This window comes from Dermacentor albipictus, chromosome 2 (assembly GCF_038994185.2).
Source record: "Dermacentor albipictus isolate Rhodes 1998 colony chromosome 2, USDA_Dalb.pri_finalv2, whole genome shotgun sequence".
NCBI classification, from domain to species: Eukaryota; Metazoa; Arthropoda; class Arachnida; order Ixodida; family Ixodidae; genus Dermacentor; species Dermacentor albipictus.
The window spans coordinates 155,214,401-155,230,273 of NC_091822.1; the positions used below are offsets into that span (position 1 = coordinate 155,214,401).

The window sequence follows — 15,873 nt, forward strand, 5'->3', positions numbered from 1 at the left end:
CTTTCCTTACCGTCACATTTAATTATGGAAGCTGCATGCAAAGGCACTTGTGTACCAAGCTTTGGGTTTCATTAAAGAATTGCAGGTGTGAAACATCATTTGAGAAACTCCCATAACAGTGTCTGAACAGGAAAAAAAGCCCCCATCATGCTGTTGCGAGTTTTCCTGAAACTGTTCGCTCAAAACCCTGTGTTGGCGAAAAAAAAAATGAATATTGAATAAAGATTTGCTTTTGGCAAGATGAATGCCTGCATGCAAAGATACTGTGGTATACAAATGATGTAGAAAAAGCAGAACAGTGCAGCAGAAGTCTAGGCTACCTTCAGCTTCGAAAGATGACCTCCAGCCTGGGTCTGGTGGTACTCAAATTGCAATAGTTATCATGAAGGACAGCTTGTGTCCTGTATGTTTGTAACTCTGCTGTTGATGTGACCTTTGGGTGAACTCTTATGGGTGAATGCTCATTCGGGCTGTACTTTGAAATTAGGTGATAACTCGTCGGACGAGTAAAATTTGCTTTCAAGTGCTCAGTGGTCGCTTGACTCCCAAATGTATGGCTGCTGTTGTGGATCAATATTTTTTTTAATTTTTTGTTTGTCTGCAGAGTTGCTCTGGATGATGACCGTGTAGGCAGCTACATAAATGGCCTCAAGAACGTTTCCAGAGACACTGAGCTGCTGATGGCGGTGTTTCCCAACAATCGCAAAGACCGTTACGACAGTCTCAAGAAGGTGGCTTGTGTCGACATGGGATGTGAGTGGTTTGGCTTTTGACACAGCTCGCTCTCTTTCCGTTGCACCATATCTTTTGCTGTGTTGCTCTAAGCTTCATTGCTGGGCTTCCCTTTACTGTTTCAGTGCACACACAGGTGATGCTTGGCAGGACAATCAGCAACAAGAAAAATCTGAAGTCTGTGGCAACTAAGGTGGCCATTCAGATGAACTGCAAGCTTGGCGGAGAAGCTTGGGCTGTGGAGATCCCGGTAAGCACTTCCCCTTGCCTCTCGAGCTGTCGCTGTATTCATCCGACTCTCCCTGTTTCAATAGGAAGTGCTGTTTGCTTCAGGGCAGGTGACTTCATGGCCTCTGTAAGATGAGGTATACTACGAAGGTCTCGGTAGCAGTGCTGGTGTAGGCATTCATTTGTTTAGTTCAGTGATATATTTGCACATCTGTCTGGTTCAGCTTTACCAACTGCATGCCTGAAGTCTCCCCTTCTCCCCCCCCCCCCCCCCAAAAAAAATAATGTGCTAAGATAAGCAATTCATGAAGCACATGCCAATAACTTGTTCTTATGCTTGGTATTGACCACACAACTTAATGCTAGGTTGCCTCTGTGGCTTCTTTGCCTGGTGTACTCAATCGTTCTCAGGTAGCAGTGCCATGTAGGATTCCAGCGTCAACATTTCTGTGACGCGCTTGCAGAGCTACCAATTAGAATCCAATAAATCTGATCACATGATAGGGAACTATTACAGGAACTAGCAAGATGGAAATGTGAATAACAGTGCTGGTGGTGATAGCGTGTGCCAAAATTTGCTCTGGAGCATTGTCTTGTGTAGGGCTCGTAGAAAAGAGCAAGCGTGGAGAAGCCTCGAGTCATTGAGAACGCGACTTCGTGCCAGTCGGCTGCTGCATTTGCAGCCGCTGACTACTATAAAAAATATCCACCCTAAAATATGGTTGAGCTTGGTGTCACGAGGTGGTGCCATCCACTTTTCAGTATGTGGCTCTGTTACCCTATACTGTCAAAAGATAGCATTGAGATTTATTCTGCGAAATCTCAATATGAGCATGCGACCGCCAAGAATCATTCCATGCATTGAAAAACATGCAAATTGGCATTAAAGGTTGAATGAAACGATAAAAAATGGCTTAATTTGCAAGCATTACATCCACATGTGCATTTACGCTGACGACAGACAAAAACAAACTACACGTGATACAAATTGGGACGCTGGAAAAATCTGGGAAGTGGTGCCATTCAGGAAGAAATGCAGCAGCCAATTAGGGTAATTGTGGTGCACATAATGTTTCATGGCCTTCGGTGAGTTGCAAACGTGAGCTATATTTCGGGTTACAAATTCATTGCTCGGAGGTGTTACTAACACACACAAAAAAAAGATCAGATGTAGCTCATAATATTGAAATATCCTGTGTTTCAGAAATTGCAGTACTGAAATATTTTTACATCTTCAGCAGTGGGCTTATGGCTGGAGATATTTCAAACCTTCGTTATTCTAAAGACGTCAATAGGAAGCTATTAGCAAGTGGATGTCAGTCTGCATACTGACTGATGCTGTCTCATCTCAACTCTCCTCCTGTTTTGTGCTCATGATCTCGTGCAGCTCCAAGGTGTGATGTGCATTGGGTACGACACATACCACGATTGCCGTCAGAAGGGCCTCTCGGCTGGCGGCTTCGTTGCAAGCCTCAACAAGACCCTGACACGCTGGTATTCCCGTGTCAGCTTCCACCAGACGCACCAGGAGCTGGGGAGTGCCCTCAAGACTCACCTGGCATGTGAGTGCTCCCCGAGTCAGAAGCCATGCTGCGCCTGCAATGGTTGCAGCGGCTCCACACAGAAGGCTGCACTTGGTTAATCGTCTCAATAATTAATGAGGCCTGCACTTTGTACTGGTATTGCTGGCACTCGTGTTTCATTTTACCATTGTCTCTGCCTTCACAAGGGGCTGCCTAGCAACTGCTTGCTGCAGCTAAGACACGCCATCGTTCACAGCCTCTGAGAAGGTGGTTCAGGGCATTTTATGAAGAGAGTTCATAATAAAAATGTGGTATGTCAAACAATTTATATCTTGCGGGACAGGAATAGGAACTCTGTGGCTAAAGTTGTATGAAATATGGTGCGAGCCATGTGGCACATGAATGCCTGCAAGAAAAGGCATTTCCATCTTGTCACAACATCCCCCCCCCCCCTATACTTTCGTTTGCCTTGCTTTGAGCTGTTGTGAAACTTGGGGTGTTGCTGGTTGTAATAAGGCACCGTATGTCTGTGCTAGCACTTGACATTACCGCATGTCATCGTGAGAACCAAATCATTGTTGACTTGCAGTGGATGAGCTGTTGAAATTGTTGTGCATTGCTGTTGTGCTAGGAAGAGTGGTTTGATTTGTTGCTTCACCTGCAACGTTTGCTTTCTCTCGTCTCTGCAGTGTCACTGAAGCAGTACCAGGAGGAGAACAAAACAGCCCCCGAGCGCATCCTGTTCTTCCGCGATGGTGTTTCGGACGGGCAGCTGCTGCAGGTTCAGGAGTGGGAAGTGGGCCAGATTCAGAGCCTGCTGACGGAAATGTTCCCAGGGCGAGAGTAAGTTGTCGGTCGCTTGAACTTTCTTTGTGTTCCTCCTTGTGTGGTTGTGCTTTTCCCGGCTTGCGCAAATAGCAGACAACGTTGGGTGCAGCTGTGGCCATGATGGAAGGGCTTGCTGTGTGCCTGATGGTAAACTTGCTCTTTCAATGCTTGAAAGCATGGATGTGTGCCAATTGTCTGAACACATTGCTAAGGGTGCACAGTGCACAAGCACTTGTATGGCACTCCAGTGCAGCGCGACTGGCACAGGCATCATGATATTGTCCATCACGGTCAGTCATTTGCTTGCAGGATCTGTGAAAGTCCTGGGTCCCGCTTGGGCACGTAATGTGCCAACAGATCCCCCACGGCTCTATGCAATAATGTTACAATGGGGGTGTAATGCACTGCTCAGTGAGGCTGCATGAACAGCAATCGCTGTAGTGGTGTAGCTCAGTCACGATGCTAAGTTGCACTCTGTTTGCAGAATGCAAACCTTGCTACCGTGAGGTTGACTGGCACAAAATTGTGTCCACATTTGCAGGTCTCGCAGAAACAAGTGCAAGGAATTGTGCCTGCTGCTGCACAGCCAGCAATATTTTCAATATTTCAAATATTTACCATATAGGCTCGTGTAAGGGCCACACTCTTTGTTCCCACAATTTTGATGAGGTGTGACCCTTGTACAGGACCGAACCTTGCGGTCAAAACGGTGCCAGCGCAGCCGGAAACTTGTGCATGCCCCAGATCGTGTGCACATCCCAGGTCTCGCCATCTAGTAGCAGCAATTATGTCAACCTGGAAAGAAATTTTAGAAATCTTTGGGTATAACTTGCGGAAATAACTGCATACAATGCATTCAACTGCATTCAATGCATCGAATGTGGTGGTGAATGGGAACTTCAGTTTGGCCTAGTTGGTATTTACTGCAAATCATATTGACCGCAAAAAAGACGGGGACATAGGAAGAAAACACATAAACCGCCTGTGCTGTTTATGTGTTTTCTTCCTATGTCCCCGTCTTTTTTGCGGTCAATATGATTTGTGGTGAATGGGAGTTTGCTGTATGCATAGTACATTGCTACACTTCTGCATGGGTATATTACAACTGTTTGATACAGACAGTAACTCAAGATATCTGAGTTTGATATATCCAGAATCGACTGTACTGATAAAAAGAACACTCCACCAGTGGTAGCCTGTACACAAGCTGCATCAGGTGTGTGCTTGTGTGTATGTTTGCCTATCTCTGTATCTAAGCACGCTTCAAAATGCGGGTGTATTACTTGTGGCAGCGTTATGTGTATTGATGGCAATTACTTGTTCTATCTTGATGTATAAATGCTTAGTAGAGTCAATGTGAGACTTCTCGACTAGGGACTGTGAAGACATCCGTAAAGCTAGGCAGTCTGAAAAAAATGAATGCGTGCCCTTTCATGTCCTGAAGGGCTCAAATCGGTACAGCCATGTCCGAGGCTCCGAATCATCGGGCATCTCCAAAGAGTTGGTCGTTGACTGTACCCTAATTCTTGGTTGAAGTAATGTCTGCTAGAAATCTTGCAAAATAGTACATCTTGCGTTTGCATGGAGAACTCGTTTTCTGAAGGCTTACGTGAGATTCATGAAGGTCAAGTGTATCTCAGAATGATGCCTGACCATTCGATCTCTGTGCTGTTCTTTACCTTAGGCCTCAGCTTGCCTTTGTTGTCGTCACCAAGAGGATTGCCGCCCGTTTCTTCAGCATTGACAACAGGGGTGGTGGATACCAGAATCCTCCCCCAGGAACTGTCATTGACAACAATGTCACCAGGCCTGAACGGTAAAACTTCATCTCATGTTTGCTTATAGAAATGGTTATTCTCTTGCTTGCAAGATAATTGTAATGCTGATAGCTCCAAGTGTTCTGCACTGAGCAGCAAGGCAACTTTCACTTTAGTGCTGAAGCTCGCCACAATGCATGTTTTATTGGCACAGCCTCTGGTCAACGGCCCGGGTGCTAGTTTGACCACCATGTTGAGCAGGATTAGCTACATTTTCATTTGCCAAGTTCAAACGATCAGTCAGCTACTGTACCTGGTTGGATGAAGCAATGGCCACGAGAAATCTCTAAATTAAATTGGTCCATCAGCATCTGTAGTGCTTGTGACTAGGTATTACTGGATGACATTGAAAAGAGCTGAAGTGTCTGTATTTTCATTAAGGAAGGAGGAGGGGATGAGAAATAACATTTTCTGGCCAGAAAGGGCTGAAATTTAAGGGGGGATGAGGGTCTTGAAAACTTTTTGTTTATTTCTTAACATATCTTTCTGACAATTGGCATGCAGATACATCTTTGAATGCTGATCCCAAATATATATTCAGATTTTATATATCTCATCTATAAATGAAGATATTGCAAAATAATTCATCCCACATAGGTCTTTTCTTACGGGCCATTATGATAATTTCTTAATTAAAAAAACTAGTTTCAAAGAATAGCTGTCATTTCCAAGGGCCCACTGCACATCCTAAAGCTAAAGAAATTCTTAAAAAGTGATCATATAGGTCATGAATGAATAACAAAGTAGGAAGAAAAAAACAATGCGGGAGTAATTAGCTTACATCTGACCTAATTGCTAGTCTAATGGGTTTAATGAAAAATGGAAAGCTTTAGGATGTAGTTGAGGTTTTACTGAAAAAAATGATACCTAATTCAATAAAATCAGTTGATGCAAACATTATGAAAAGTTCTGTAAGGCAAAGGCATTTGATCGAAAAAGCAAAGCTGAGAAAATTGCATTCAAAGTTTTGCTTACTCTGCCACTTTTGTTTACCTATCACATGGAAAAATTTAATGCTTTAGCATGCAGCCCAGTCATTACTGAACACAATAACACCAAACTCAAAGAAATCTGTTCATGTAAAGATTGTGAAAACCTCTGTATTGCATTGGTACTTGACAAAAAAAAAAAAAAAAGCTCAGAAAGTCGTTTTCACTTGCTGCGCCGACGTTCATTAGCTCGAACTTGCGGGAAGTCGCGGACTTCTTCGCCAATGAAGTTTTAATGTTGTCTGCGTACTTTACACGCCCCGCGCACTCCGCGCAAAACACCGCGTCGAAGCGTTGAGCACGCGAGTTCGGTTCAGCCGCGTCCGTCGGCACGGAAGCGGCGTTCGGAAACGCCGAAGTCGACGTTAGGCTTAGGTCAGCCGGCTCGGCCGCTTCCGACGACACGGAATCCGAAGCGACTTGCAGCGTTTCAAAAGTTAGCGTTTTCGACGGGCTTAGTCCAGGCGCATCCACCGGCACTGGAGAGACTTGCGGTAACACCGAAGTTGACACCGATCGGGACTGTCCAGCCGCGTCCACCGGCGAAGCTGTTGGCGAGCTCAGTCCAGCCGCATCCACCAAGGCCACAGCCATATCTCTATGCCACAGCAGCTTGCGGCATCACCGAAGCTGTAGTTCTCGACGATGTAGCGCTCTTAATACATGCGCGCCTCTTTTTGCAGACTGCTTTTCGCGTGCTTGCTTTCAAGCGCGCGTCTCGCGCCATCGTGACACGCGGAACAAAGACACCAGGCACGCAAAAGCAAGAAATTCGTGGTTAAAAGAGGCGACTCAATAGCCAAAATATCTACAAGAACGATAAAGAAAAAGGCAGAACGAAAAATACTAGGAAACCAAGAGGAATGCGAAAAATGACGTGCGCGCCGGCGAAAGCAGATGACGCGAAGGAGTCGAACAATGCGGCCGCGGGGCTGCGGCAGGCGAAGCATGCGTCACGGCCAATCAGAGGGCTGCGCCTCGGGGAGGCGCCCGTTTCACCCAATCAGCGGCTGTCTCGCGACGATTTCGCTCTTGAGAACGGGTGCTTGGGGTGCCGATCGCTCCGCTGCACGAGGGTCTACAGCGTGCCGAGGGGCGCCAGAATGGAGAGCGGGAAACCAGCTTTCAAACGAGACCAAGATGGCGCCGATCGGTTCGCGTCGTGCGGAGCTACGGCAGCTTGAAAATGAGGCAAACCTTCGCGCTTGGCGTTCAATTTCGGCTCACCGACGTTTCTAAATTGCCGTTCTTTTATACTTCGAGTAGGAATTGAGCCATAATATTTTGTAGAGGCATAGTTGGGACATTAAAGACTTCAAAAACTCAATTTTTGAAAATTGCCATTTTTGACCATTTTTCGCGATTTCAAGACCCGCGTCCCCCCTTAATACACACACTGCACATTGCAATAAAGAGACTGGTCTAAAATTTCGTTAACGCATCTTCGTTAGTATTTGTTTTATAAGAATTCACAAGTTCCTTGCATGTGGAAAGCCTTGCACAGGAACGAAACAGGGCAGGGAACTGGGAATGCTTTGTATGTTTGCCCAAATGTCTGATCTTTATCAAGACTGTGTAGACTTTTTTTTTTTTTAGTTCCCTAATAATATTTTGCTCAACATGAAATGCATATGACTGTGCTTCACTGCATTGAGCCATGTAGTTATTGTGAAATAATAAAATAATTGAAGGAGAAAGAAACCTTTCAGGACTGCGTTCATGTACAGCACAGTTAATGGATCACTGCAAAACAAAGTGGGTCATAATTGGTCCAGCCATTGTTATGCTATGCTTTCCACAAGCAAGGTAACCTACAACAAAAAGAGAGAGAGAGAAAGGGGCTGCAAACTTTTTCAAGCAGTGCAGATTTATTAGAACGCATCAGGGCAACAATATTTGGCATCATAGCTGTCGGACATCTTGCACCTTTGCATCATCGTTTGGGGGGGCTTTGAAAATTTGTTCTTGGCCTTGCTGGTCCATCGAATTGAACTTGTTTAGTTGCGGAGATGGCACTAAGGGAGTCATGAACGCTGCATGCTTGCTCTTCTGCCATCACTGCTGACACGAAACGCGGCTTGAGGTGCATCTGAATGGTGCGACGTTCAGACGACATGTCCAGTGAATCTTCAGTTATCACACTTTAGCTCGTCGATGGTTGGGTCTCGCTCGCAGGCTGTGTGTCATTGTTGCATGATGCATCAGAAACAGAGTACGCCATGTTTGCCAGCGATAGTAACCTTCTACCCACATTGCCTCCAACACTGCAATCTGTGCTAATGATTTGCGCGGCTGTACGCTGAGGCATGGGAGCTTCCGTTGGCACATCTTGTGTCGACTGCATTATCGGTGTCTATGGCACAGGGCAATTGTCGGCTTCACTGCCGGAGTCGCACAGTGCAAGATAGCGTAGCATGTTATGCACGTTGAACTGGGTGCTCGGCTTGTCCCATTAATTGCCGTAGAGGCTTGGGCTTCCGTTTTCTGGAGGCATGCTTTGTTTAAAATTTCTCCTCAAACGAGCGACGATCGATCACTATCCTGGAAGCTCTCGGAAACTCTAATGCTGCGGGTCAAGTAAAGACACCGGCGTGATTTACAAAGCAGACAACTGCAGTTGCCAGCTTGCCCGCTGCCGCAGCAGCAACAGTGGGGAGAGCCTTTCAGAAAGGCAGCCAATCAGAGGCCTGCTTTCATCAGAGGGGCTCGTATGACCACCTCAAGCAGACCTGTGCTTGTTTTGCGATTTCACGTTTGTTACAAGATGGCGACAACCGAGGAATTGAGAAGCAGAATAGCGAAACTTCGAGCTTTCGAACGATACCAATATGGAGGCGCTCTGTGATGTGAAATATGAGATAAGGCTCTGCAAAATGCCGTGATCTTGCCCAATATAAAGCTATTTTCTTGCCCTGCACACTGACGAGTTAATTTTTCTGGGGCACTTTTAGTGTGCTTTCAGCCAAACCGCTTTGATACAGCGTAGACTAAACATCGCAGGTACCAAAACATGCTTTCCGAAAACTGACTTTTTTCGCGATTCAATCCTCGCGGCCCCCCTTAACTTGATTAAAGAAATAACTTGCTGCTTGCACTTGAACAAAGCAGTAAGAGATAATAGTGTACAAATTCTTTGCTTGTAACCTTCACCTTGCAGGTATGACTTCTATCTAGTCTCCCAGAGTGTACGTCAGGGAACTGTGGCACCCACACACTTCAATGTCATCCACGACACGACTACACTGAAGCCTGAGCACATGCAGCGCCTGTCCTACAAGCTCACCCACTTGTACTTCAACTGGCCGGTAAGCACCTGTCCTTCTTTCACTGTCAGCTTGCAAGTGAAAGAGCTTATTCATTGTTGTATGTGCTGTCTCATATCGAGCTATTCGACAAGGCACAGCAAGGCAGGAGACTTCTTTTGAACTAGAATAAGCGACGTCTAGGCCAGGCGACAGGGCATAGAAGTTGAGTTTTGCCTAGCTGCCTGGATAAGGTTTGTCAGGTGCTCTGCTTCCCTCGTGTAACCCTCTCACTCCAGTATGCTCTGTGCCTGAAGTCGTCCTTTGGGGCATACATATCGGTGTTCCAATTTCCAATTTTTGAATTCCTTGAATAAGGTCTTTGTGTTGGTCGGTTGTCCGTGGCCATCTATACAGTCAAACCCCGTTACAACGAACACCACATTAACGCACATTTCAGATTAACGAACTTTTATGAAATCCCGTGCCGACTGCTTATAGTTTCAATGTAAAAATATTTCACTACTACGAACTTCAGAATAACGAACATTTCAGAATAACGATCGTTATTTAATTTCCGTGTCATCTTAACGACACCTCAGTACTACGAACTCATATCCCGAAATGCGAGGATTCTTAGATTTCAGTGTATCCGTCACGGCAGTCGGAGCTCTAAGCTAGCAGACGACGCAACGCGAAGAGCGGGCCGCCTTGCAACTTGCTTCCCGCAAAAACCTGAGATGGCGCGGAAGGAGAAAGATGCGGGCGGAGACTCTTTTTTTCCTTCTCCGTTGTGGAGGCAACGACGCACCAGGTTTTGTGAGTGGAGAGGCGGGGAGCATGGGCTCGTAAAACCTGAGACGGTGCGGCAGAAGAAAAAAAAAAGTAGTAATTAACGCTGAAGTGGGCCTTTTTTTTTTTTTCCCCTGTTGCGGAGGTGACGACGCATCATGTTTTTCTTGCTTGTTTTCTCAGTTGTTCGCGTGTTGTCACGCGTATCAGGCCTGTCCATCTTGTTTTTCTTCTGGTTATATTATTGTGTTAGAAGTGCGTGCCGGCGTTCGCGTTGCCATGAGCTCAACAACTCTAACCACGGCGAAGAAGCGAAAGCAGTTTTCTTTGAGCGAGAGAGTAGAGATTCTTCGCGAGATAGAAGACGGGAAGAAACAATCCGTCGTGGCTAAAGAACGTGGAGTGGCGCGGTCGACGATCGCCACGATTCTCAAAGATAACGAGAAAATCTTTAAGCACCAGCAAGAATCTTGCTGCAGGTTACGGCAGCACCCGAAGACCGCGACGAGTCCGTGTCGGCCACAGATGCGTTGGACTGCTGGCGAAAACTCCGCATATTTATAGCCAAAAGCGGCACAGCGACCGAAGGCGTGCATAAGAATGCGGACGGTCTAGAATCGTTCGTTCTGCAGAGTCTGTGCTGCACCCGTCAGAAGACGATCACGGACTATTTCAAATAAATGTGCCTTGTCTGACGATCACGTGTGCATTGTGTGAGAAACGAGTTCAAGGAGGTACCGTTTCAAAGGTAGGACGCTTGCGTTACTGAAATGCTATTGTTATGGCTAATTTTTGGGCTTTCACTATAACGACCTTTCAGAATAACGAACATTTTCCCGCGGTCCCCTGAAGTTCGTTGTACCGAGATTTCACTGTAACATCCTTGGAACGACACCCCGCACCAAGTTACGATTCCTAAAATAATGCAGCTGGAAAAGTCTACAGATGATGCTTCATGCTTCTTTGCCCCCCCCCCCCCCCCGCCACGTTTGACGGCAAATGCTGACTCTAGAAATCGGATCTCGAAAGAGCTTCCACGCCAGTGTCCATGCTTTGGGGAAAGCGTATTAGCCTAAATATTCTTCCTAGAATACAATATCGTTCAATCTTGTGGAAACCAATCACATGAATTGTATATTTTTGAAGTGAGAACGGTACGGGACACACTGCGGAACGTGCAGGCACAACTATAGCAGAGGCCGCTGAAGGATGCCAGGCCTTGCATACTGCAAAGTCCTACCTAAGAACATACTCTTGATGAGATTCATGAGACATTGCATGCTCAATGTGATTTCAACCGATTTCACAGAAACTAATGCAGTCTTTAACTGCCACAATTTAATGCAAAAGCACCCGTGTTCTGTGTATTGGGGGCATGTTAAAGATCCCCTGGTGGTCAAAATTAATCCGGAGTCCCTCACTATGGCGTGCCTCATAATCGTAATGTGGGTTTGGCAGGTAAAATCCCAGATTTCAATTGAAGTTCTGCCACAATTTATTTGTTTTGTCACTTATTAAAGCTTGTATTAAGAGTGGCCATTTTGCTATCACCAATGCATAATTTATTGTTACCATATTTACTCGCATAATAGGCGCACTTTTCCTTCAGAAAATCTGACTCTAAGTTCGGGGTGCGCCTATTACGCGAGGTAAAATTTACGAAATTTTTTCAACTCGCATTCCCGCGCATTAAATTTTAACATATGTCAGGAATATGGCTACTCTCACATAATTCACCAATAAATCCAGCATAAAAGGGAAAATAAAAACTACCTACTTACCTTTTAATGAACAGGCGAGAGACGTTGACTGAACACACACGTAAAATTTATTAAGACTATTCAGAGTCCGAGTCCGAGTCGGAGAGAACATCCTCATCACCGCCGGGTGGTGACTCGTCTTCCTTGTCTGAGCTCCGCAGCATGTTGTCTTCGCTTGCATCCAGTGCATTGGAGATCCCAGTCTTCTTGAAACTTTTCCTGACGACGTCATCGGAGATCTCTCGCCAAGCTTCCACGATCCATTCGCACAGCATTTCCATAGGCGGCCTCTTAATTTTGCCACCGGGGGTTAGTTGATGCTGTCCTCCAGCCATCCAATTGGTGTAAGGCCTTCGAACGTTGTCCTTAAAAGGCTTATTTATGGAAACGTCCAAAGGTTGCAGCACGGAAGTGAGGCCTCCCGGAATCACGGCAATATCTGTACGCACCTCTGACAACTTCTCTCATACACGTTCTACAAGGTGCCTGCGAAAACTGTCTAAAACGAGCATGGCCGGATACAACAGGTCGCCGGCCCCAGGCGGTCTTGACCCAGTCTACCATCAATTCCGCGGACATCCAACCTTTCTCTTGGACCCTCACGTGTATGTCTCGAGGGAAATTTCCCTTTGGGAGCGTCTTTCTCTTAAAAATAACATAAGGCGGTAGTTTGCACCCATCCGCAGTCACTGCCAACATGACAGTACACCTTTGTTTTTCAGCGCCAGATGTTCTAATAAGCACACTCCGTGCACCTTTTTCCTCTACTGTTGTATTTCTCGGCATGTCGAAACAGAGAGGAGTCTGATCTGCATTACCTATTTGTGACAAAATGAAGTTTTTTTTTGCTGCCGGAGCCGTATGACGAAACTGTGGAACTCGAGTACCTTGTCCTCGTATGCTGAGGGCAAGCGCTGGCACAATGTTGTGCGCCTCCTCAGAGTAAGTCCGTGGCGTCGCATGAAGCGCGTTGTCCATCCGGAGCTTGCTTTGAAGTCTTTCGCTTCGATGCCCTGCGCTCGGGCAATTCTGCGCGCCTCCGTCTGCATTATGTCGAGAGACACTGCACAACCGTCCTGTCGAAGGCCCCGTATGTGTTGAACTAGTGATCTTCCACTTGCGGATACTTTCCCAACTTTGCACCGTGGAAGGCCCGTCGCGACTTCTTTGTGGCCTGAAGTTTTTCTTGCTGACCTCGCCAGTAGCGAATGCTTGTCTCTCCGACACTGAAATGCCTGCTTGCAGCACGGTTCCCATGCTCGAGTGCATACTGCACAGCTTTCAGTTTGAATGCAGCCGTGTAGCTGCCGTACTTGCCCATTGCGGAACACGCGACCACACGAACTGCACGCCGTTTGCAAAATGGCGAGATGTGGCGATTTGTCTTTTCTTTGCCTGTGTCAGCATGTGTAGAGCATTGATGGCGATGGCACTGTCGCTTGTGTCGAGTCGCCCGGCCTCCGAGAGTCGCCCAGCTTTCCGAGCTGCCTAAGCGAAGGTCGCGAAAAGCTTGTATCCGCGCGGCGGTTTGGTGAGGAGGGGGGTGTTATCGATAGTTGATGGAAGAATTATTTTTCGCTCGTTGATGCGTTTTTCTTTTCTGGTTTTTCTATGGACGCGGTAGGTCGTTGCGCTCGCTGGCTTCGCGGCGGTTCGGGCAGGGGGGTGTCGGTAGTTAATGGAAGAACTAGTTTTCGTGATGTTCTATGTGCTGTGGGCCCTCAGCAGCTGCGACGGCAGCAACACTAATGAGACTAGTAGTCCAGCAAATGCGTTGATAAGCTTGGGTTGTGAAATGTGCTTGCATTTTTTTTTTTTTTCCTCCAGTCGAGATGTAGGGGCAGGAGGGCGTCGGCTTGCAATAGTGTAAATGCGGTACTGATCACAGTGCCAAGTTCGGGGTGCGCCTATTACGCGCGGAAATAAAAAAAAAATCAAATTTTCCGCAACCAAACTGGGGGTGCGCCTGTTATGCGAGTAAATACGGTACTCCTTTTTCACTTTTGTGTTGTCCTGTGCAGCGCTGCATTTGATGAAAAAAAAAGTGTCGTAATGCACCTTCTTTTTTTTCCACAGGGCACAATCCGTGTACCTGCTCCATGCCAGTATGCCCACAAACTGGCTTTCCTGGCTGGTCAGAGTCTTCATGCTGAGCCGCACAAGAATCTTGCGACCACACTTTTCTACCTGTAAATTCCATGCGCGTCCCCAAGAGAAGGTCTCAACCACTGCCAAGTCACGACAGCGGTCACTGTGTACACCAAAAATCGTGCATTTTTTTCTTTTTTAGTTCCCCCTCTTGCATTTGTTCTGTCATGCCAACCTGTGGTGCAGCTGATAACCACAGGTTGGGATAGAATTGTTTGATAAAAACTTGCAATATTTCTTTATTTGAATGGGCATTTGGATACCAATCAGTTTGATGTTTTCACTTGTTGTTCTGTGACAGAACGCACAAACACTACCTCCCGTTTTGTCGTTGGGGACAATACTCCTGCCACTTATTCTTCTTTCGATAGTTCAGTGCCAATCACCTTTATTTTTGTGCATTGTTGATACGGTTCATCTTGTAGCTCTTTTTGCCGAAGGGAGGCATGATTTTGGCAGAAGTGAAGTGCCTTGCATGTTATCATTTCACTGTTAAAAGTCCATAACATTTAATAAATAGATCTTTTTGCTACATGGCTTGCTTTGTTCTTACTCCCAGTGAATGTTGCCTGTATTACATGGCAACAAAAGTGCACTGACGATCCTGTGTATGGCATGGAATACATTACATCGATATGTGCTAATGGCATCTGGAAGCTAATAAGTTTGGATTCTGTTCTTCATCGCCAATTAGTTCCCAGATATAGTCGAACCCACCAACAATACTGTTTAACACTGCATTTATTACGGTCAAACCTTGGTTGAATTTCCCAATCTTAGTTCCGTTTAAAACCATGTATTTCTTGTTTTGCAGTTTAATGGAAGTGATTTTATGACTCGGTTTCGCTTTAACGAAGTTTTCGGCCATTTGAAACATACATGTACATGGCTGGCAGATCTAGCAAAAAACTATAAAATTTCCTTCCACAGATCCTTCCCCATCAAAATATTCATTGGCAAAAATGCCATTGGAAGTGCACATGCCGGGACATGGTATGCAGGAAACACTGCTGGCGCCATTTGTTGCATAACAACTTGCAGAAGCCGTGGGATGCCCAACAGTCCAGAGAAACACGAAAGCACATGATTGCTTCAGTGCAAGGAGGGTTGGGGAAGAGATGATTCTCAGTAAAGTGATCAAGCATGCACTAGAAATAGCGAGTGGGGGGGGCAGTGGATGCACGCCTATCAGCCCCCTTCCCCCCTAGCGTGACCTCCTCTCCTCTACCCTTGCTGTAGCTGCACATGGCCGTCTATATGTGGGCCATGCACCGTATCTTGGAGCTACTAATCTTCAGCAAACGCAATGGTTGAGCCGAGATGGTGCCTCGATGCGCTTTTGTTCCTACGCTTCTGGCACTGGCTGTTGTGTAATCGCAGGGAGTTTCTGAGACGAGGCACAGTGGGAAGCTTTCACTTGCGGCGAGTGTTCTTGGTCATCAAGCGAGATCTTTGCCAGAGTGTGCGTGATACCGATAAAACTACAAACCTTATTTGTGTAGTTGTCTTGGCTATCGCCATCAATGCTCCACCTTGCGAAACTGCAACATTTCTTAATGCGAAAGTCCGACGGCGTGACCACAGGATGGTACCAAAAATAGAAGGCAGGCCACTGCACTTGTTTGCGTGCCATGTGGCAGCTACCCGTCTTGTTTCTCGCAGGGGTGGAGGGGAGAGAGGTGGCACACGAGGCTGGCAATGCGGCAAAGGTGCACAGCAGACAGGCGGGGACGGCAGCTCGCAATATTTTTTTTCTTTTCCGCTTCCTCTTGGCAGAGACGCCCAATAGCCACATTTATTTGTTTTAACCAATT

General features: G+C 46.4%; 1 protein-coding gene across 4 annotated transcripts in view; it reads left to right on the forward strand.

Annotated features, from left to right (window-relative positions):
* LOC135915472 (piwi-like protein Siwi) overlaps positions 1 to 14,591 on the forward strand; it is a 46,833-nt gene extending 32,242 nt beyond the window's left edge. For all 4 annotated transcript variants that reach the window (XM_065448558.1, XM_065448560.1, XM_065448561.1 and 1 more), the window contains exons 13-19: positions 605 to 753; positions 858 to 982; positions 2,348 to 2,522; positions 3,173 to 3,326; positions 4,996 to 5,127; positions 9,275 to 9,422; positions 13,988 to 14,591. In XM_065448558.1, the coding sequence (XP_065304630.1) occupies positions 605 to 753; positions 858 to 982; positions 2,348 to 2,522; positions 3,173 to 3,326; positions 4,996 to 5,127; positions 9,275 to 9,422; positions 13,988 to 14,104 (1,000 nt within the window). In that variant the 3' untranslated portion in view covers positions 14,105 to 14,591. The remainder of the gene's footprint in view (positions 1 to 604; positions 754 to 857; positions 983 to 2,347; positions 2,523 to 3,172; positions 3,327 to 4,995; positions 5,128 to 9,274; positions 9,423 to 13,987) is intronic.
* The last annotated feature ends 1,282 nt before the right edge of the window (positions 14,592 to 15,873 follow it).